At 36.8% G+C, this 24,020-nt stretch overlaps 1 protein-coding gene and 1 non-coding gene across 3 annotated transcripts in view; both read left to right on the forward strand.

The window, feature by feature from the left end:
* CCAR1 (cell division cycle and apoptosis regulator 1) overlaps positions 1 to 20,910 on the forward strand; it is a 40,538-nt gene extending 19,628 nt beyond the window's left edge. For both annotated transcript variants that reach the window (XM_067552638.1, XM_067552639.1), the window contains 14 exons: positions 286 to 399; positions 1,603 to 1,769; positions 2,505 to 2,715; positions 3,522 to 3,605; positions 4,478 to 4,663; positions 8,099 to 8,290; positions 10,769 to 11,002; positions 11,293 to 11,404; positions 13,558 to 13,640; positions 14,928 to 15,074; positions 15,567 to 15,687; positions 16,569 to 16,754; positions 17,635 to 17,840; positions 19,427 to 20,910. In XM_067552638.1, the coding sequence (XP_067408739.1) occupies positions 286 to 399; positions 1,603 to 1,769; positions 2,505 to 2,715; positions 3,522 to 3,605; positions 4,478 to 4,663; positions 8,099 to 8,290; positions 10,769 to 11,002; positions 11,293 to 11,404; positions 13,558 to 13,640; positions 14,928 to 15,074; positions 15,567 to 15,687; positions 16,569 to 16,754; positions 17,635 to 17,840; positions 19,427 to 19,486 (2,103 nt within the window). In that variant the 3' untranslated portion in view covers positions 19,487 to 20,910. The remainder of the gene's footprint in view (positions 1 to 285; positions 400 to 1,602; positions 1,770 to 2,504; positions 2,716 to 3,521; positions 3,606 to 4,477; positions 4,664 to 8,098; positions 8,291 to 10,768; positions 11,003 to 11,292; positions 11,405 to 13,557; positions 13,641 to 14,927; positions 15,075 to 15,566; positions 15,688 to 16,568; positions 16,755 to 17,634; positions 17,841 to 19,426) is intronic.
* On the forward strand, positions 1,368 to 1,429 carry LOC137156272 (small nucleolar RNA SNORD98). The gene has a single exon (XR_010920728.1). It is a non-coding gene; the product is annotated as a small nucleolar RNA SNORD98 (small nucleolar RNA).
* Positions 20,911 to 24,020: the final 3,110 nt, after the last annotated feature.

The raw sequence follows: 24,020 nt of genomic DNA on the forward strand, positions 1-24,020 counted from the left end.
CAGTAAATACGCTGACAGATGCACTAGTATAGACAACTTGCTCAGTGTTTCTTTTCTGGTTTGGGTGTCTTAAAGGTCATTAGAATAAATTAGAGATAGTGTCACTCTGACTTGCTATTTTAGCGCCCCATTCCTGCAAATATTTATGCATGTTCTTGTTACACACAAGTAGTCCTGTTGACTTCAATGGGAATACTCAAGGGGGTTAAGTGTTGGCAACATCTGGGCATTTTATAACTGTTCTAGGGTGTCTTAACAAGGTTGGATTAACTGATTCTGTAACAGGTGATGCTGATGGCTAGTCCTAGTATGGAAGATCTTTATCATAAATCATGTGCCCTTGCTGAAGATCCACAAGAACTTCGTGATGGTTTTCAACATCCTGCTAGACTTGTCAAGGTAAAAAGATGTATTTCAGCAGGCGGTACCATGGGAATTGAAACTGGTGGGACAAAGGTCTGAAAGTGGTGTATTCAAACTGAAATATCTAGAGACACCTAATAAGCAATACACTTATTTTTATGTAGTCCTTTCACAAGAATTATGGTGTTTTTCAAATCTCAGGAGTGGAAAAATACCCAGTTGAGTCAACAGTTAAGTAAAGTATTCTTTCTATCCAAGTTGAAATTTAACAAAGATCCTTGGAATTAACACCCTGTTGTTGCAGAATGTACTATGGAATTGCTAGTGACTACAAACATTTGTTTTATTCAGTAATGGATGGAAGTGCTTAAAACTGTAGTCTTTAAAACACTCCCATGTCCCTTTTGCTATAAATAAGCATGTTGGACCCTGAGTCCAATCTGTATTGCAATTGGGTAATTTTGATTGCTCCATGTGGGACTGGAACAAAACAGGGCAATTAGCAAGTGTTCCATCATTTCCTCTGAAGCATCTTGGCATTGGCGGCTGTTGGAAGACAGGATACTGGGCTAGGTGAATCATTGGTCTGACCCAATATGGCTGTTCTTATGGTCGTCTTTGGAGATGATACAATACTCACTTTCCATCATGAACTGTGTCGTGTAGTGTTGCTGGATGCTATTTAAAGGCATCTGCTTGTACTTCAAATGTAGTTGTCATTCAGTAGATGAATGATCCCTATAATATATCATTTTTACATCAATCAATAAAGCACTTTGAGATCTTTTGGATGAAAGCTGTACAAATATCAATCATTAATAGCTTTACTAACTCATTTTTATAAGGTAGTATCTGTTTAACTCAAAGTTAGAAATGAGACATTATTTTTACCTTTTATCATAAAAGTTTGTCTGCACGTTGCCATATTACAGACCTAATGGTCCACAACATAACTCTCTGCCCATAAAGTAATTTTTGAATGAAAAGTCTTGCAAATCAAGAATGAGTAATGATGTTTTAAACCTATTCCATTTCTGAAATACTGTGGAAAAAATTAGCTGAACTCTTTCGTGATTGAGACTTTTAATTTTTGATTTCAGAGTAATTCTTTGTCTACGAACAATTTCAAAGTTAAATGTATGATATTTCATGCTTTATGTACTATATAGTCTTATTCTTACAGTTTGGGGAACTGTTTTTCCCTGTCAGGGAAACATTCAGGAGACTTTTTTTATCCAGTTTTTAGTGGGTATGAAAGGCAAAGATGAAGCCATGGCTATTGGAGGTCACTGGTCCCCATCGCTGGATGGTCCTGATCCAGAAAAGGACCCCTCTGTGCTGATTAAGACAGCTATCCGTTGTTGCAAGGCTCTAACAGGCATTGACTTAAGTGTGTGCACACAATGGTAAGTCCTGTTCTTCAAAACAGAATATAGTGTAGAAATAAATGTTTTATGGTTATTCTCATAGAGAATTGTTGTTGAAAACCCAAACCTTTTTTTCTTGATTAGCATCCTGTGGTGGTGCAGGTAAACTACTCAAAGGGGTTCTCTTTTGTAACAAAAAGCTTGATTGGTGCCAAATGTGTTCAATAATGTATTAAGAACTAATTAAAAATTCTGAATTTTTGATATGTTCTGTAATTTTGTAATGGTTGTATGTTGAAAATATTTTCCATTTCATGCATAGCTGGAGAAGATCGTCAAGAGAACTTCATTTCATTATTCTTCTGTTATAAATAATTAGCTGTTGGTTGTATAGCCATATTTTTTCTTGATGAGTTTATTTGCCCTGTGTTGTCTAACACTTACCACTGTTTTACCAATTTATAAATGAAGTTTGTACTTTACACTAAATTTAAAAATGCTTCAACTTTTCCTTTTAATTGAGGATTGTTTCCTAATAAAAACTGACAAGTGCATCGCTTTATAACAGTCAGCATATTGTTCACTCTGTTTTATCTTGCAATACATTGTACAAATGTACCAAAAGAGAAAATATGGCTTTCATAATTTTTTCTTTAGATAAACCTCAGATTCTTGCAGCAAAGTTTCTTTACTTGATGTGCTACAAGTGAACTCTAGGCTCTTTAAAATGTATTGTAGAATTTTTTTTCCAACATGCTTCTTCCCTTGCAACAGGTACCGTTTTGCAGAGATTCGCTACCATCGCCCTGAGGAGACCCACAAGGGGCGTACAGTTCCAGCTCATGTGGAGACAGTGGTTTTATTTTTCCCGGATGTTTGGCATTGCCTTCCCACCCGCTCAGAGTGGGAAACCCTCTCCCGAGGATACAAGCAGCAGCTGGTCGAGAAGCTTCAGGGTGAACGCAAGGAGGCTGATGGAGAACAGGCACTGAACGCTAATCCCTTTTTCTATTTCTGCTTCTCACAGGCACAGGAACACAGGCACAAAATGCACACCACATACTACACAACAAACATACATAGGAGGAACATAACTGGTAACAATGACTGGTAAACCAGCTTTCAGCAGTATAGTGAACGTTGGTTTTTTTATTTCAGCTAGTATACTAACTTTTAATGTGTGTGCTGATACCACAAATGGCAGCAAATTGTGCTTTTGATGCGCAGAACATTGTTTTTTATCTTAGAACTAGTTGCTGGAATCTGGGACCAGTTGTTGAGTGAGATTCAGTATTAATAGCAGTCTTAAATATTTTGCCATTTTCTAAAATTCCTAAATTATCTGTGGTGGCCAGTTCTAATTATGGTATTTGAAATTGGACAAGGATTAGTCTGAAAAATTTGAATTTCAGGCCATGTGGCTGATCAGCATCTTGGGATATTGAAAGGTCTGACTAAATCGAGTGACAATGGATGGTTTGAAAATTGGGGCAAGATCACACACTGTATGGTTAGCGGAGACCAGCAGTGTCTGTGTATCCTGACATTCTTTGTGGTGTTGTTTATCACCCTTTTGCGTTTCACAGATATGGCATTTATTGGCTGATGAGTGGCACTGTGATCAGTTATGAAGTGGTAGAATGTGTGTATGTGGACTTGTCTAAACAATAACTTTAGGAGAAGACTGTCTGAAACATTTGTGACCTTGCACAGATCAGCAACAGAATTTTAAAAAATAAATAAATTACTTTTAAACTTTCTGAATGATGGTTTCTTAATTTTATTTGCCAGGATGAAGAGGAAAAGGATGATGGGGAAGCTAAAGAGATCTCTACTCCTACCCACTGGTCCAAACTGGATCCAAAAACAATGAAGGTAATTGTTGAATATTTTAGGTTTCTTTAATTATATAGTATTATTTTTATCTTTAAGAGCATTACTGATATCAGGAGCCCAAGTTGACACATTTCTTCCCTCAAACTTTAAAACTGAGGTTTTTTTAAAGTTAAACAATGCTTCTGTGTTTTATCTTCCTAATTTTATAGGTAAACAACTTTTTAAATGTGATATCCCAATATATAAGTTGTGTGTTAGTGTCTGTTTATAGTTCCAATAATAGAGCCATAACTATTTCATTGAAAGTCTTCGAACTGAGTACAATTTAAAGAAATCAGTTAAATTTATTTTATTTAACTGAAAGTAAAAGGTCTACAGTAATCTAGCTTATATACTTCCACTCAAGTGAGATTTCCTACTCCTGTGTTTAGAAGGTTAGTTTAGAAAGACAGAGTTCTTCATTCACATTTCCTATGGGAATATTTTATTTATATATTTATTTTGATTTATTCACACGTAAAAATAATGCTACATCTTTTTCTGGACCCTTACATAATTTAACTTTCATATTAAATATCATACACAACAACATATACTCCAGTAGACACAATAAAACACAACTTCTTCCACAGTAGATATAATAGTGATAAATAAAATCTCCAACTTTTTGCTTATTACCAAAATACCTTCTAGAAAAGGGGGGAGGATCACATCAGGGGACGAAACAAAATATGTAAAAACGTGTTTTGCCGTTAATATATTTTTTGTTTAGTTTGTTCCAATGTTGATGAAAAAGGATTTCATTAGCTAATAGATTGTTGGTAATGTTTTTATTTCTGACTTCAATGTTATTGACTGTATATATTGCTATGGCAACAATCAGTACCACTTACGCAACTTTTATTTACTAGGTAAACGACCTTCGCAAGGAATTAGAAAGTCGAACTCTTAGCTCTAAAGGACTGAAATCCCAACTGATAGCCCGATTGACAAAGCAACTGAAAGTAGAAGAACAAAAAGAAGAACAGAAGGAGTTAGAGAAATCTGAAAAAGAGGAGGAGGAAGAGGAGGATAGGAAATCTGAGGATGACAAAGAGGTTGGTTTTTAGATGTATTTGGTTTAATTTTAAAACGTTATGCAATGCAGTAGAGGTAAATAGTTAAATGAAGATTTTTATATTTTCCACTAACCAGGTTGGGAGTCCAGAAAAGGGTTTTTGCTTTAACTTGAGCTGCTGACTTGTAATGAAACCTTACTTAAGCTAAGCCAATTGAATTTTTCACCTCAGTAAATCCAACTCAAAAATATACCCTCGATAACCATAGATATACCTGCGGTAAGTTATTCAGACCATTTAAAAAAAAAAAAAATTAGAGAACAGGAAGAATAAATTTATTTTGTAGGATTTTAACTTTTTTTTTAATAGTAAGAGATGCAGGGTGTTCAAGTAAAAGTAAAGTAGTATGGGTTGGATGATTGGACTATAAAATGGATAGAGAGCTGGCTAGATCATTGGGGTCAACGGGTGGTGATCAATGGCTTGATGTGCAACTGGTAACAAGTGGAGTGCCCCAGGGGTCGGTCCTGGGGCCAGTTTTGTTCAACATCTTGATTAATGATCTGTAGGATGGGGTAGATTGCACCCTCAGCAAGTTTGCAGATGACACTAAGCTAGGGGGAGTGGTAGATACCCTGGAAGGTAGGGATAGGATAGAGTAACCTAGACAAATTGGAGGATTGGGCCAAAAGAAATCTGATGAGATTCAACAAGAACAAGTGCAGAGTCCTGCACTTTGGATGGAAGAATCCCATGCACAGCTACAGACTGGGGACCAACTGGCTTAGGCAGCAGTTTTCCAGAAAAGGACCTGGGGGTTACAGTGGATAAGAAGCTGAATATGAGTCATCAGTGTGCCTGGTTGCCTAGAAGGCTAATAGCATTTTGGGCTGTATTAGTAGGAGCATTGCCAGCAGATCGAGGGAAGTGATTATTCCCCTCTATTCGGCATTGGTGAGGCCGCATTTGGAGTACTGTGTCCAGTTTTGGGCCCCCCACTACAACAACTACAGCCTTTAATTACCTGAAAGGGCGTTCCAGGGAGGATGGAGCAAGGCTGTTCTTAATGGTGGCAGATGACAGAACAAGGAGCAATGGTCTCAGTTGCAGTGGAGGAGGTCTAGGTTGGTTATTAGGAAAAAGCTTTTCACTAGGAGGGTGGTGAAGCACTGGAATGGGTTACCTAGGGAGGTGGTGGAATCTCCATCCTTAGAGGTTTTTAAGCTGCTGTTTCACAAAGTCCTGACTAGGATGATTTAGCTGAGGTTAGTCCTGCCTTGAGCAGGGGGTAGGACTAGATGACCTCCTGAGGTGATTCTAAGTATTTTGGTTCTGCACATTTTCCACCTATAGGGTATGTACTTCTGGTGCTACAAGCTTCAGTGAACCATTTTGAAAAATTTTCTTGTTCAGAATTAATCCTATAAAAAACCACAGGACCACAACTACCTCAGTTCCTTTCCATTGTTAGCTGCAGATTTAGGGCTGTCATTCCATGACTTGAAAATTAAATTTGAACTTTTGGCCAAATCAGTAGTTATTAATTTTCATCATGTAGTGTGGTGGTAGTTTCCAAATTCACAATGTAGTTTTATTTCTGTTTTTTTCTGTTCCCTGTGGTACTGCACATATTGTCTCTACTTGGCCTTTGGCCTCAGCAGTAAGAGCAGTTACAATTGATCTGAATAAAAAAAATCTGGCTTCTAACAGTGAATATTCCCGTTCCTTTGAGATGCCTTTCAGACAGTAAAACTCACTGACTGACTGTGTCTGTCAGAGAGCCATTTCCTGGTGCATTATTCTTTGTGCCCTGCTTCTATGCCATGGTGCCAAAGGTACTTAATGGATGGGTGCCAAATAATAAAAGCCATGTAAGAAAAACATGCAGACGTGGTTCCAGCTCTTTCTAGTGAAGTAGATCTTAAGAGCTGAATTATCATCTCTGTCCTTTTCATAAGCCTTTGAGATCATGCTCCTAAGCAAAGGACCAAGTGGGATGTCATTGATGCCAGAGACTTTGGCATCTTTGTAAAGTGCCTCTCTCGGCACCAGAAAACTAGCTGCCTGCCTCTTCAGTACCAAAGAATTACTTCGTTGCGCAAAACTGAAACCCTCATTGCCATGGGCATCATTGTTACTGAAGAAGCCTGCTCTGAGAAGGGAATTGGTCAGTGCTATGACTTCCACAGGCCCATCTCTGATGGTTCATTTGAGTTCTTTGGTAGAGGCCTCTGTTCCTTTTTCTACAGCTCTGGAAAAGGTAGTGTAGCATTGAGGAATCTTCTCTACACCAAAACCCAATGCTGACTCCCAAAAAAAGCAAAGAGGCACCATAAGTCCATGGAGCACTTTGGTGTTCATAGAATATTCGAGTTGGAAGGGACCTCAGGAGGGTGTTGAAGGGATAGTGTTGAAGACCTTTGTGCTGTGAGTGACTCTTGTCCCTCTGTTTGGAAGGTGACTCCTTCTTTTCCCTTAATGCCAACCCTGAGAACTTTGCTGGAACCTTCTGCTTTGAGGATTGATGCAGGTCTTTGGCCACTGATGTTGCACTAAGTGACAACTTCCTCAGAGAGGACAGTTCAACGTTCTTCCTTCCTTTATGTTGAATCACAAAACCAGTATATTAACAACCTCATTCGTTAAACTTGAATTTGAGGAACTTCATATAGCAATTACATAGTATCTTGGAACATTGGGTAATGCACTATATTTAAAAGCAAGCAGAGAGACTGTGCATGAGTATTCTGAAGTGCAAAACTGTAATGTTTTTGGCCTAGCAGTTCAAAGTTAAATTTGTGCTTTTTGCTGCAAGATGGAATTTACTGCACTCTCAAATAAAATACAAATCTTTTTATATCCTTGTTTAGTCCATAGCAGTTGTATCTAGATATATTGCATATAACATGATACCCTGTTTATTAAAAAAAAAAAAATACAAAAACCAAATGAAAATCACCACTTGCCATCTAAGGGTGTAAATCTGAGCTGCATGTATTAGCTTGGGGAAGGTGGTGTAGGAAGCTTTTACTCTTCTTGTGTAAGAAATAAGGTATGATAGGATTTCTCTGTATTGCTCAAAAGAGCCATTGGACTGTCAGCTAACTTGCATCTTGCATAGCATATCTCTAAGGGACATAATTTGGCCCCGTTCTATCTATCAAGCCATGTACACTGCAATTAGTATCGTACTAGTTGGAGTTTGTATGTTGCTCCTTACAGAGGACCAGTAATGTACCCCACTGTGTGCTCCTAGATGCCCTATGGAATGTTGCACTGGCTATCAGGATTTCTACAGCCAAGGATGACACTGTACAGCATCCCTACTCTCTCTAGGAGCCACTGGCCCATAATCTCTAACTGATAATAAATTTCTCAGCATTTAAGCCTTCTATTCATTCTGTGAAAAGTGGTGAACATTTAAAGCTAATATATGGTTTGAAATTTAATCTCTTAAGTGTTTTTAATTTTTAGGAAGAAGAAAGGAAACGTCAAGAAGAAATGGAGCGTCAACGACGAGAGAGACGATACATCTTGCCTGATGAACCAGCAATCATTGTACATCCTAACTGGGCAGCAAAAAGTGGAAAGTTTGATTGTAGTATTATGTCTCTTAGTGTTCTTCTGGATTACAGATTGGAGGATAACAAAGAGCATTCTTTTGAGGTAATTTGTTTATTTTGTGTCTAATACAGAGTAATGAAATGCAATTTTAGTGAGTTCTACATATTTGGATGATGTTCTGAGAAATTCCAACTCTTCACACCAAATAATTGAATAAGTATTTTTTTTATTCAGTAGGTCTCTATAATTCTGTTGCAGAAAAGGTATAGCAGATTTTTAAATATGTAATAACTTACTGTTACAACTGAATCCTTGTTTTTATTTTATCAACTATATTCTGAAATTCTAAATATTAAGGTACTAATGCAAAACCAGACAAACTTAAAGTGAAGATTAATCTTAGTTCATACCTGAAAAAAACTGTCTAGGTATTGATACCATACTTATCACTGCCATATGACTGCTCTATAAGTTCTAAAAGAAACACACAGGTTCTCGATTTCTCCCTTTGTTTCTCTGTCAAATGGAATTTTTTTCCTGAGGCTGTAAGGCCAGTTGGGTGTTTTTTCTGTATTCACGCATATCTTACATGTTGATATGACACGTGTGTGTTAACACATGTTTAGTATGCAAGACGTAACATTCTGGTACGTAATTAGTTCATGGAACATACGTGGCTGTCTGATAGTCATCATCATAGGTACTGTAGTTTTTTCTTTCCTTAGTGTATAGAAATACCTTGGTATTTCAGATACCACAGTTTGATAACGCTTGGTCAATATTATTTTGGTTTTATTTAAATGGCTAACGTCGTGTTCAGACATCTGTTTTTTTTTTTTTTTTTTTTTTTTTGCTCTCTCTCTCTCTCTCTCTCTCTCTCTCTCTCTATCTATCTATATGGTTCAGAATTCATAAGTTAATTGCTTTACAGGGCTATGGCATGTTTAGATACCCATAAGGTTTGCTACGCGCACTGTCCATTTGCAAACCTCTTTAAACTATTTTGTTTTTCCTTTTCCAGTATTCTTCCATCACACCTCAGTCACTGGTTTATAATTTCCAGGTCTCTGCTTTCCCCTTTCAGCATTTTCCAAGATCAAATCTACTGATATTTTCCTTATGTTATTGATGTATCTTAATTTTTCTTAGGCTTCTGTTTTTGACTGGCCAACTGGTGCTATTTTCTTGGCACAAGCTTTCATACAACCCCTATTTTTAATATTCAGTCACATCTTGCTATGTGGACTAATTCACAAGCCTGCTTTTGAGTCAAATTAAATTAATATTGGTAGCCAATCTTACAGTATCTAAATTATGTACAAAAGCTTTCTGTGAAGTAGATATGTGAATTGACTGCCCATAGCTTTTTCTGTCCCTTGGTGTCTGTGCCTTGTGTGCCCTAACAATTCCCAGAGTCTGTATTGGTGGGGGCTTTTTTGCTCCTGGTAGGTTCAACCATGTGATTGATGATCCGTGGGAGGAGGAGCCAGACAAAAAGACACCCTGGTCCTCCAGGTTGGGGGTTAGGCATAGGGCTAACAACCTTGTGAAAAACAAAATATATTACGGAAACAGCAGCGGAGGAATCAACCATTACTATGTGTGATGGCCTTCAGGAGTCAATGACCTGTATGACTGCCAGTGGTAAAAGCCAAAAGGAAGCCACTGGCTTGAAGACTGAAGTGCTCAACACAAAGACAGACACCAAACTTGGTTTTTGGAATGTACGGGCAATGTATGAAATGGAAGCTAGCTCAGATCACAGCAAAGATTAGATGCTATCAATTAAAACAACAAGGCAAAGAGCTGTGGAAGATGAGCTGAAAAACCTGGGGCACAGCTGGGGAACCATTGAAAGACCAGAAACAGATGAGTGGAGGAGCTTCGTCGCTGCTCTAAACACCAGAAGCATAATGGGGGACTAACTAATTCATGGTTTTTAACTGATTTGTGTTTATTATTGTGTTGTGCTTCGTAAATCTGTATTTTAAAAATACAGTTGTATTCACTTGTTTTAAATGCTAGTACTGTTTTCTTTTAGGGTGCGATAGGGCAGTATTGTGTCCTTCATTTCTGTGCGGAAATAGTTTACTTTCTGCAATTAACTTGTTTTTAATTATGCCCAGTTTTTTCATTCCCTCTCAACCCCACCTCACTCTCCAAGTTCTTATGCTGTGCATCATTCTTAATTTTAGGAGCTGGTGTAGCTTAAATTAAGTATTGGTTGCAATAGCAAGTCATGATATCTGCCTCCTAGCACTTTATACAAGTATTTGTTTTAATTTATATTGCGAAATAAAAATTAATCTCGGACCTGAGAGCTGCAATATAAAATGACAAAACATTTCTTTTATAACTTTCCTTTTTCAGATGGCCATATTCAAACAAACTGGTATTTTTATTTAGATATTTTTAGATATATTGTATACTACTCTGATACAGTGTCATGTTTTCAACTAATGTGATATGAATTTTAATAGGGTAGCAGCCTCATCGTTTACTTAAACGCAAATATAACTATATTTTTAAAAGAATATCATACTTCTCTTCACCAGCTCTTTCTCGTGTTTTTGGATGCAGGTTTCGTTGTTTGCAGAACTATTCAATGAAATGCTTCAAAGGGATTTTGGTGTCAGAATCTACAAAGCACTGATATCCCTTCCAGAGAGAGAGGACAAAAAAGACAAAAAGAGCAAGAAAGAAGAGAGAAAAGATAAAAAAGAAGAAAAAGATGATGAAAATGATGATCCAAAACCTAAGAGGAGAAAATCTGGAGATGATAAAGATAAAAAGGAAGATAAAGAAGAGAGGAAGGTCTGCAATTAGTTTATGTAAACATACATGATTTGTTTGAATCAAGCTCACTCATATATGTAGTTTTTAATCTTTAAGAACTCTACAATTATACATTTTCTCTTAAGGGTCTTAAAATGCTTAAAACATCATTCAGCTATTTTTTGTAAAAATGACTTAAATTCACTGGACATAATAATTTGGATGACTATACATAATATATTAAGGTTATAAAGTAATGCTGGTGAAAATTTTTCCTTTTGCTGTTGCCCAGTTTGGGATTGCTTAATTTTTAGGCATTTTCATTACAGAGGGAAGATAAAAGGAAAGATGAAACTAAAGATGAAGAAGAAACTGAAGATGACAATAATCAGGAAGAATATGATCCAATGGAAGCAGAAGATGCTGAAGATGAGGATGATGGTATGTTGTGTAAAAGTTTTTAGTTTCTTCAACTTTTTTGTGCTGTCTCTGGACATGCTTTTCAAACTTGAGCCTTAGAATTCAAAAATATAAAATTAGAAGTATTAGTATAATTAGACACTATAATATTACTATTATTTTGTATTATAATTCTGCGTGGTCAAAATCAGGATTGAAGCCCCATTGTGAAGTGCCTAATTTTATGCACCCCAGTTTGAAAATATTGGCCTGTATTTTTATACTTGGGCCAAATTATCACAATCCAGGGGCCCTGGCACACTATAAACTAAGAATTAGGGTTGGGGTTATGGTTCTGTCTTACATCACCTCCACTTGGGCTGATGGTTTCTGGGTCCATCTCCTCCCAAAGAAGTAGGGACAGTGGAATGGGACATCCTCCATTTTCCAGGAGCAGCAGTAGTGGCTCTGTTCTCCCTACCCTTAGATGCAGGAGATAAGTGGGCTGGACATACTGTACTCTTTTGCCCATACATAGAGCACCGCAAATCTGCAGATATCTGTTTTTATATCCGCAGACCACTTTTGCCGATCTCTGATTGGATATGGTTACAAATTTTGTATCCATGCAGGGCTTTACAAACACTCGCTCCTTAGCTGAAGAGGTGTTGTCAGCGTTCCTCAGATTAGTGGGTCTTGGTGTGAACACCCATGGGGCAGTTCACAGTTTACACTTCAGAGCTAGTGTCAGGCTGCTAGCAGATTTGCGCAAACACCATTGCAGCAGGTTTACACTTGGGTCAGATTTTCAAAGTTTTCTTCATAATGAAAGCAAAAACCCCCTTTTTTAAAAAATAAATTAATTAAAGTTTGGAGGGGGAAGTGATCCCAGGGCCTCAAGAACTGGGCCCAAGGCACGGCTCTACAGTGCTCTTTACAGTTTTAATCATACTTTTAAACAATAATAGAATACCATTTATTTAAATATTTTTGAATGTTCAGAGGAAGTGTGTGTGTTGGGCGGAGAGGGCGTCAGCACACTGTCTCTTTAAGCCAAGCACTCACCAGCCTGAACACTTGTTCAGACAGCAGCAACAGCCACCAGCTCTCACTCCTGACCCAGAGACAGCAGCACAGACAGGTTCCCTGTCTTCCCACCTCTGCTCAGTGGAGACTGGGTATGCGGGCGGCGGGAATGGGGCATCCCGACATCAGCCCTTCCCCCTGCTCAGCACAGCAGACAGGAGGCTCCTGGTCCAGAGCAGCTTGACCAGGGGTGGCTCCCTAGGGTGGTGGGGGAGGTGGTGGGAATAACAGGGTGCCCTGGAGGCACGCAGAGGCACCCTCCTCAGTATAGTGCACTGGTGTGATATTAATGCTTGTCGTGTGTCCCGTCGTGTCCCCCCCCACCCCACCCCCCAAAAAAATAGCGTTAATTTGTTTTGAGTCGATCGCATGCGTTAACTGCAATTGATAGCCCTATTAAAAAGCTTTTAATAACTTGTGTGGTGATACAAGTGATGTACTATTGTCATTTTTGAGAACCTAACCGTCACAACCAAGAAGTAAAATATCTTCTCTTCTCCCCCTTTCCTCTCATTTGGGTGAGTTATTAGGATATAACTTTTTTGAATCTTAGTCTTTTTAGACACATGATTTTGATTATGTGGGTGGGATGTTTTTCCGTTATGTAAAATACTCAAGAGTAAACAATGCTATTTTCTAATAGAGAAACAATAACTAAAAAAATAAGAATACTGCCTCATATAGCGACAATTCAGTCTTAACAGAGGAAGTTGCGTGACTTTCTGTGGTATTTACTCACTCACTTAGTGGTGCTTGAACTATATTAAAGTTAGCTTATCTGACATCATCTAGCTTTCCATGTGAAAAGAGAACCTACATATGACAATTTGAAAAATATATTGAAGTAAAATTGACAGATTTGCATGTGTTGTGTAAAAGTAAGCCAAAAGCGGGGGGGGGGGGTGTAGAGAAACCAAAATTGTATTTAAAATACAATCTTGCTAAATGACACTTTACTTTTCAATTTCATATTTAGGAAGAGAATGTCATAATTTGAAAAAATTTGTGCAAACTATATTTTCTTTTAAAAATCATACACAAGCATTTGAAATAGTGGTTCTGGACTCTAATTCACTGTGAATATGCTGAATGGGATTTTTGTTTTTTAGACCGGGATGATGAGGAAATGAACAAGCGAGATGATAGAAGAGAGGGAAACAGACATTGCAAAGAGAGATCTTCTAAAGATAAAGTACTTAATGCATATTTTATAACTATATGTAGCCTTAATTTTAAAGTAGTACCAGTTTAAGGTTGCTCCTTTACTTATTCATTTCCCTTGAAAACTTTTCTTTTAGCCTGAAACTTTGCATCTTAATAAGTTATAGGGGAGTACTTCTGATGACTAATTTTTAAATGTTTTCTTCTAAATTCTCACAAAAGGCATTTAAATTTTATCTTTTAATAAACTTTCTTGGGTGGGATACCCATTAGCCTGAAAAACTTGTGGATAAATCCTGCCTATGAACAAAAGAGACAGCTGGTCTGACTTTGTTAGGTGCCAATACGAGGCAGGCAGAAATCCAGTGAAACTGCCTCAATCTATTAAAGAGGGTTGGAAGCAGTGTGGCCTAGTCCAACCCATGCATTCATGCCATTTAAATTTCCTTGTGGACCTTTGAAGTTTCTGTGATTTAATCCCAAATTGGTTCCTCTTTTAGAGGCTGTTTCCATGTTCATGTCTCAGTAAATCAATGTTATTTTAATGCAACAAAACATTAGGCTATAAGCTATAATTTTTCCATTATAATGTCTGGAATTCTTTTGGAAGTCTCCTCATAGACAAAAAGAGAGCCTTTTCCTCAGAAATAACCATGGTTCTTCACACTTCAGGTTCAGAACAATGAAAATTAGGCATAATAAAATGAGTCTAGGATTTATTTATCAAAAATCAGAAAATAAAACAGATTTTTAATCATATCCCTTTTCTCCTCTTAAGATAAGGAGATGTAAGAACAATGGTAAGCATGCCTACAGAACTGCAGACCAGTTTCAGGATCTTGTGTGACTCTGATGTTTGTTCATCATAGATATGGGAATTCTGTTTTGAAAATAATTGTCAATTAAAAAATTTGGGACTGTTTTTGAGGGGACATTGTCTATGAGCACATTTATATACCATTGCTGAGGGAGTGTTTAAGTCATTTGATAGAGCCATGCTAGCCTGAGCAAAAGGAAACAGAATATTTTCCTGTTTACATACTGTCATACAAATATTGTCTTCTGTGCTTCAATTCTGTTAAGCTTTTTGGGATATAGCTTGTATGAGAGATCATGTCATACTAAATAAAGCTATATTACACTTATGAGCTTAATGTATAAAATACTGGCAATAGTAGTAACTTTTGACTCAAAGTAAATGGTAACATTGGTAGAGGGAAATTACTTGGTTAATCCAAGCACACTATTCATTGTTTATAAAGAATGGGAAATATTGATGTTATAACTTTCTAATTAATATACAATGTATTCTCTATAGGAAAAAGATAAGACACAGATGATCACAGTTAACAGGGATCTTCTGATGGCTTTCGTTTATTTTGATCAAAGTCATTGTGGATACCTTCTTGAAAAGGACATGGAGGAGATACTGTATACACTTGGATTACATCTTTCACGTGCTCAGGTTCTGTTTCATAATTATATAGAAATATATTTTGCAATGAAGCAGGAATGCTATAAAAAAAGTATACAATCATATCATATATTTAAAAGTTGTTTCATAATGTATACACACAAGAAGGCAGAGTGCACATGCAACTGTAACTTTGTTGCTTCCTGACTTTTGAATGCATCGTTTTGCGACCTTCATGATCTTTTAATGCAGTTTCTTTTGTATGGCATTCTGTACAGAATATATACATAGAGCCAAAGTAATGCTTTTTTAAAAACTACATATATACAATGTGGGCAAGTTAACGTTGCTATAAATATTAATTTTCCCCGACTTGTTTAAAGTTGCAGTCAATTAGCTTTTTACATTTTAATGCAATCACTTACATTTAACATTTTAAATAAACCAAATATTTGTTTTTAAAATACTATTCTAGATATATGAAACTATTATAGAATTATTCAACAAGGTAACATGTTATTGATCTCCTTTGCTATATTTTAGGTTAAGAAACTACTTAATAAGGTAGTACTTCGAGAATCTTGCTTTTACAGAAGATTAACTGATACCTCAAAAGATGAAGAAAATCAGGAAGAGTCTGAAGCCCTGCAGGAAGATATGTTAGGTAGTTAATATTTATTTGCTTGGTTGCAAAACTTTATCATAAAATCACTACCCTATTACAGAGATAGGAGTGGGTAAAATATGTATTCCCTTGCAAAAGTTACAAGTTCAGCCCTTCAAACCAGCAGATCTTGTGAGGTCCACATAGCTCTTGGGCAGTTTGTAGAACACAGGGCTTCTAGCTCCCCATGCACCTGCTATGTTTACTGTGTAAATCCCGTATATTGGAACAGGGAAGTGGGTGAGCTTGATGATTATCACCATTACTTACCTGGGGGGAATGTGTTTGTGAGGAATGATACTGCAGAAGAGCAGCTCCTCTACCTCTCTCCCTTAGCACGGAGTCCAATTCACACAACCCGCTTTCAGTAAAAGGGGAGAGTGGGAAGAATGCCATGCAAGCAACATTTGCTTTCTTCAGGTCCCCTACCTGACTCTACCTGCTTTTTATCCCCTCCCTACATATGCAGAGAGCGCACATTCACCTTGGTTCTTCAATATTTAAGATTTGGGTCTTTTTAGAAGGTTTTGAACACGTCAGAAGGCGCGAGATTGGTAATACTTAAGACAGATTTACACTACTGCTTAAAACGATATAACTTACGTTGCTTGGGGGTGTGAAAAAGCCACCCCTCAGAGTGACGCAGGTTACAGTGACCTAAATGCTGTTGGCACTGGCACTGTGTTGGCAGGACATAGCTTCCACCTCTTGTGAAGGTGGAGTAATTATGCTGATGGCAGAAAGCTCTCCCGTCAGCTGAGTTGGTGCAGCTGCGCCACTGTAGCGCTTCTAGTGTAGACTAGCCCTAAGTGTTCCGATCAGTTGAAAATGAACATTTTGATGGTTTTACATATTTTGTAACATTACTTAATTTAATTTAGGAAACAGATTGCTACTACCATCCCCTACTATAAAACAGGAATCCAAGAGTACAGAAGAAAATGTTGGCCTAATTGTATACAATGGAGCAATGGTGGATGTAGGGAGCCTCTTGCAGAAACTAGAGAAGAGTGAAAGAGTGCGGGCTGAAATAGAACAAAAACTTCAGTTGTTGGAAGAGAAAACAGGTTTGAGAATGTACTTTGAAGATGTATCGTGACTTGTTTGGAAATATTCATTATAAAATACTACATATATATATAGTAGATAAACCAGATTATATAATGTTTGAGTGTTATAACCCAATGTTAAACAATAATGCATTATTAAATTCTATTTCCCTCTCTATATCTCTCATACACTTTAAACTTGCACCCCTGATGCTTTTGATTGGCAAATCATAGGTTCAAGTACCATTGTTAGCCACGTTAGCCCTTTGTGGTGTTTGCCTTTTCTGATCAAATTAAGTGCAAATCCATATTACACAAAGAACAACAAACAAGGTCAGAGGTCAATATTGAATCACATAAAAAATTAGTCACTTTATATGAGGACTTTTTCTGGAGAGTGAATTATTTATAGCCCCATTTGGAGCAGTATGACATAAGGTATGTCTTAGCGCAGAGCCCGCAGCGATCAATGCAGTGGGTTGAGCAGGTCGTGTAGACCCACTCAGTTGATCCCAGATGGCGTCTCTGGCCAACGATGGTAATCCACCTCCCCAAAAGGACTAAGGCTGCATCGGTAGGAGGACGTCTCCCATTGATGCAGCACCATGAAGACACTGCGGTACATCAACATAAGTATGTCAACGGGAGATATGAAAGCTATGTAATGTAGCCTGCATATCTCCCATCCACCGTTGGCGGCAGTGTATACCAAGCCATAGAGATTATTTTACTACCCAAAGTGCAAGGGAGCTTTAATATTAATTATCACATTTTATTAGTGCTAATGTTAACCATGCTTAATACTATCTTTAAAACTTTGTATTGATTTTTTTAGGATGCAGAAAGGAATAGTAAGAGGCAAAGTATAAGGTATAATGACTTCAGATTGTTTTTTCAGATGAAGATGAAAAGACCATATTACATTTGGAGAATTCTAACAAAAGCCTGTCTGCAGAGCTTAAAGAAGTAAAAAAGGATGTTAACCAACTACAAGAGAATTTGAAGACCTCAGAAGATTCCAATTTGCAATTTGAAGGCCAGCTGAATAAGACAATCAAAAATTTAGCCACCGTTATGGATGAAATACAGAATGTTCTTAAAAAGGTTAGAACCTTTTAACTTCCTTTTAATTATTGTATGTAATTATAAACTAAGTATTTTAAAATAACTTTTCAGAATATATTCCCAGACACACACACACCTATTAATCGGTAGCTCAGGATCTAAATATATATTGGCCATTTAAGGGGAAAAATATTAATAGTGTGGTGTAGTTTTTAAAAAAAAAAATGTGAAAGCCAGGAAACTTTTTTTTTTTTAGGTGTAACCATAACTGTGAAAATTAACAATTCAGGAATCTAAAATCACCATAACTCTGCCTTCATATTACTACCTACTGGTTGAAATCTATCCCATATAACACCTGTGTTGAGCAAAAGGATCATATTATGGGAATCCCTGTGACGTAGATAGGTAGAGTATGTCCATTTTACAGGGGAAACAGACACAGAGACTTGCATAGGAGACATTCTGGCATGGTGAATAAGGCATAGGATTCTGGGTGATCCAAGTCTAATCCTGTTTGTGACAATAATTACTTTTGTGGCCTTGGCAAGTAGCTTATATCTTTAAGCATCAGTTTCACTGTACTTATATTTGGGGTGATATTATTTACCTAACTAAATAATGCTTGAATAAACGTAGGCTATTACTGACATTTAGTGGCAGAGATGGTATTCAAACTTAAGAGTTCCTTGCTTTCAGCTGTATGTTGATTTGATGGCACCATATGGCATCTTGCAAGAGTCCAGGAAAAATAAAGATTAGGAAACCTGCCAGATTGGTTTGACTATCAGAAAAATTCTACTCTGCCATAAAATCATAAATGAAATTTCAGGAGAATTTTAGTTTTGAAGATGAGGACAGTGCACAAAGTCAGACTTATGAAGGAAAGCTAGCTTCAACTTTATCCATGAAGAGATTGTAGTTTCTCCATAATTTTCACTACAGTAAATGTCTCTGTGGTAGGGCTTTCAGAAGCTGCAGATTAGATGTAATGCCGACCTATGAATCTCCTATTTACACATGAGAGGAAGATGATCAGTAACTTAATGGACGCAGTCAGTCAAAGAAATTTGTTTTTTTTTTAAATGTAATTAACATGTTAAAAACAGCGTCTTAGATCATTAAAACTTAATTTCAAGAATCCAGTTTGCTTTTTATTGTTCATGCTTGTTTAGTTTTTACATCTTACTTACTTTGAACAATGAAAATAAACAAGCCAGTTTAGTCTGTTTCACTTTCAGATTCTCATGTACTGTCATGATGTAACAGGGTTTGGTTTGCAAATATTTGCACTGCATGTATTTTGGGGATTTTTTAAATGTCAATGGGAATATACAACAAGTCATTTAAATATTTCTTTGTCTTTGATATTTGAAAATGTTTATTTTTACAAGATCTAAGTTTGTTTCTAGCTTAATCTATGGTCCCTTTAATTTTTCAGGAAGGAATTGTGTGTTGCAGCATAGAAATAATACTTTTCTTAACTTGTTAAACCGTCAAGTGTGTGTTAAAACAGTGCATCTTGTTTTCATTTACGTTTACAGAGCCTTTAAATTGGTTTCCAAGTTAGCTTAGGGATATTGCTAACAGAACTTACACTACTGCCTTTTCTTCCCTTTTTATAGGATATTGTAAAGAATGAAGATAAAGATCAAAAATCCAAAGAAAATGGAGCAAATGTATGATAAAACTGCTGCTGTTTAGAAGAATGTTGTTACATAATGTAATATAAATCATGATATCGGAGTGTATGGAAGTGATGCATGTTTGATTTTTAGTAGTATAAATATCTTAGTTCTAAAAAGATGTATAAAGTTTTATGAATGTGAGTCTGCTTCTGAAGATTGCTTGTAATTCATAGCATTCAATTTATTTAGACACTCCTTGAGTGAAAATAATTTTGCATTGCAAGATGTTTTAGGATGAACTTTGTTATAGTTTTAACCCTAATAAAGTTCATCAACTTAATGGACAGTAGCAAGTATTTAATTACCAAATGTTTTTTCATTGAAGTCTAGTGAAATCAAAATTTTCCTTATTTATAGAATTGCCATTTTTAGGATTTTATTTTTATTTCAGTCTAATTAGTCTTTTTAAATTCAAATATAAATCATAAAATAGCATGCGGCTTAATTTTGCAAGTAAAGATTTTTTTTAAAAAAGAGCTTGAATTTTTTTACTTGTCATAACTTTCTTTTCCCTTCCAATTGTAATTTTGTCCCCCAAGTCTGCTCCTATTAAAGCCTCACAATATATAGTAGTTCAGATGAATTAAGAAAGCAATAGAAACCCTCTACAGTGTTGGTAGGGGCTGTGGGATTTATATGAAAATATATGGGCCTGTTTTAATGTACATCATTTGTGTTCCTTTAACTGTTTTTATCTCCGGATTAATATATATGCTACTTTTTAAATAACAAATGCAGTGTATTAAAATGTATGATTTGGATACCAGGCCAGTGGATGGCATATAATGCCTTTACATGGAGAAAATGCTACCATTTTAAATTGTCTCCTTTAATTGAATTTGACTTCTTTCATACTTTGTGTAATTCCTTCTAAAATCGAAATAGCCCTCTAGAAGAATGGATAACTAAATATTGATATATTAGCTTAAATTGTAAGGGGCAGGACAGTTCTTGTTTTGATGATAGTGGTTGAGGTATTGCCTTCGTGTGTGTGTGTGTGTGTGTGTGTTAATAAATTACCAGGGATCTAAATTAAAAGTTGACTTGGCATCTTTGTCAATGGCAACATATTTAAATAATATGAAGTATGAGAATTCATACTTCGGTGCATCTTTTCAGAAAACGTTATTTTAAAAAAAATTGTTTTTATTGCTAGACTGGAGAATTTTAGCCAACTGATTTTATACCTAGATACCCTGGGTAAATAAATACCTGTTAAAAGAATCAGTGCCACAATATGTATAAATAACCTACATGGAACTCACATGGCTCTCTTGAAAAATGCATTAAAACTCCTGAAATTTGTTTTGTTTTTAAAAAACAACGTAAGTTGGTGCTTTTATCACTTGTCTGTTTTTTGGTTATTTGAAGCCAAACTAGTGCAACATTCTTAACCATTAAAATAGCATGCAAAAACTCTCCCCCTGTTGTTTTATTTCAATTAAGATTAAATAGTATATGCAACATCTTAATATTTTTAATCTTTTTTTTAAAAAGTGAAGAACTATAAACTAAGACAGACACTAATTAATTTACATTAAACACACACACAAAGTGAATAAAAAAATAAGTAAATATTTCTTGCCTTTTTCAATAAGTGTCAGGTTTTATTTAACAAGGACAAAAAAAAAAAAACATTCTTATGAGCAACCTAATGAAATTACAGTAGACTTTAATAAAAGCTTCACTGGCTAAAATTCTTCTGTTAGTAAAAATAAATGTTCATACTTTTACCTTTGTACAGTTTACACAATACACAGTATGTGTCTCTGTTGAATTTTAAAACTAAAGATTATGCACACTATGCTTCCATAATGGACTGAGGAGCGGAAAAGTCAGTTTGTGTGAAACCTGTCCTAACTTTTTTCAGAATGCATGTTTAGTAACAACTGCTATAGATTCAAGAAGAAATTAAATCTATAACTGGGGAAGAAAATGGAGCCCTCATAAATACATCAGGAAAGTTAGTTAACTTAAAATCAATCAAAAACTACTAAGGTGGTGACTGTGGGTAGGAGTGAAACATCTGTGAGAATAATTTACCTTGGACTTCTAAGGTGTTACCATGTGAAGATCTGAAAGCATTCACAAACATAAAATAATCAAGCTGTATCTCAGTCCTGTGGGGAAGCCACCACAAGATGGTCCACTTTATAAACAGAAGCAGTGTGTCACTGGCAAGGGTGGTTTAGTCCTTCCTGTGTTTTGATGTGATCACATCTATAATAGTGTGAACGGTTCTGGGTACTTCTTTACGAGGAAGGAAACTGAAAGGCAAGAAGAATGAAAGACTGATTGCTTTAAGGAAAACTATTGCTGTGTACATAGAGGCTCACCAAACACTTGAGTCTGGGGGAGGAAAACAGGATGAACAGCAGAAAAAAGCTTTCTTCCCTAACCTTTCACCAGAATAATTTTTGTGAGGAAAGTAGTGAATACTCAGTTATTGATTGAGTTTGCTCAGTTAGACTGGACACAGTGAATGTATTGCAGGGAGCAATCCTCAGTCATTAGGGAGATGGATAAGATCCCAACAATGAGGATTTGGACACACCATCTTCCGTTCATTATAATGGAACGTGTGTCTGTTTTGTATACTGTGTGCTGGGTAATACCAGGAGAGGATCCCATATTTCTAAAACTAAACTGGCTCTTTATTAAGAGAACTATTTACAGAAATACTGCAACTGCAGCTATCATTCTAGCAATGAGCATATAGACTGACTTAATAGTGCCCCTTCCAAAGTCTTCCTTTCTGCAATCTGTGCTACTCCAGGTTCCATGCAGGTTGCTACATCTTCATCCCATAGTCTGCTTTAAGTATCTCAGCTCATGTCTTTTGTATCTCTTACTTCTCTGATCTTCATCAAGGAGGGTATAGTCTGTTGAGGCAGACAGGCTGCTAAAATGGTGGTCTGGGCTAGGCCTTATTTTGAAACACACACTAAAGGAGCTTTAAAGAATGTACTCAGCACACAAGATCCTCAGGCTGCCTGAAATAGTTTATCAACAGGCTCCAATTACTGAAAATCCCATTAATTTGAAGTTCTGAGTAGTTCGTAGAAGAAATTTTCACATTCCAAAGCTCTCTTGTGGAAAGCAGCGAATCTAAAGCTGCTCTTGCTCTGTTTTATGGAAGCAGGATAAATCTTGGTCAGTGTGGTGCTGTGCCAGTCCAGCAGAGGGAGTCTGAACACCACAAAGGGGATATGTCTAATTTGCCTCTATTATGAATTTGAATGAGCAAATCTAACTCTTGAGGCATTGTGAACAGGCTAATGGAAGCCCATGTATAAGGAAAGAATTATGAATGTTCACTGTTTTATTACTGAAATGGAAGCAAAATGCACTAGAATAAATCTAAACTTACATGCAGTGACATTTATTGCAATAAAAAATTGTAAAAGTATAATTTTCAGTTGTAATACCACAGTTGCGTGCACATGCACACACAAAAAACTTGTGAACAATTGCTTTGGGCCTATACATTTTGGAGGTTGAGAAGTACACAAAAAAGCTGAGTTGCACTGGGACAGGGGACAAAAGACAAGTGAAGACAGCATATGGATGGACACTTGCATGTTTGAAGTCATAATGGTGACTTCAAACAACATTGTTGACCTTGACTCCACTGATATACCATCTCAATACCTGTGCAGCACCACAACAGGCTATTCCAGGTGCGTGACAGTCACCCCTTTCCCATCACCCTTCAGCTCAGCCTGTGGGACTGTAAAAGTGCTATTTATGGGTAGGGTCCTGTGTGTTGTGATTCCAAGCTACAAAGTTCACCCTTTGATGTGGAATTGTGCTCCAGAAATAAGCTTGTTTGAGAAGATAATCTTAAAAAATTTGACTAAATGCAGAGCTGTCTGCAGACGGATTGTAAATACTGGTGAGAAGTGATGAACTTCCCATTCACACTCTATGATGAACCAACTGTGAACCTGGGAAATGATTTTAAATAATACCAATAACTCTTTCACTGCTGCTTGGTTTATCAGAATCAGTCATATAATATATAAATATGCATATTTTTATTATTGCCTCTCCACTTTTTGACTTTGCGAGCAAAAAATAATGGAACTAACATGATGTGCCTGTCATTCTGAAAACTTTGTTTCTGTTCTATTCTGTTCCTCCTCTCTCTTCTCTTTTTAGATTGTAAGTGCTTCAGGACAGGGACATTTGTTCAGCACCTAGGGAAAAAGGGGTCTTGACCAAGGCCTCTGAAGGTATGTCTGCACTGTACTGTGGACCCAGACTTGTGGATAGTGTTTCCAAGCCCATGCCTGAATGTCTGTGCTGCATTGTAAACCTGTTTACAATTTCTGAATGTGGGTCTCTCAACGATGCTAATGCATCCATGCTGCACTATGTGAACCTTCTCACTCACGTCTGGGGCTTGAGCTGTGTCCACCTGTAAAATGACAGGGCTTGAACCCGAGTTTCAGCAGGACTCAGGCTCAGACCCACCCCCCTAGGTGGGTCCTAGGACTGGGTCCTGAGTGCTTGCTAACTTGAGTCAGAT

This window comes from Emydura macquarii, unplaced genomic scaffold, assembly GCF_026122565.2.
Source record: "Emydura macquarii macquarii isolate MOO-44397 ecotype Brisbane River unplaced genomic scaffold, CSIRO-AGI_Emac_v2 contig_1390, whole genome shotgun sequence".
Taxonomy (NCBI): Eukaryota; Metazoa; Chordata; order Testudines; family Chelidae; genus Emydura; species Emydura macquarii.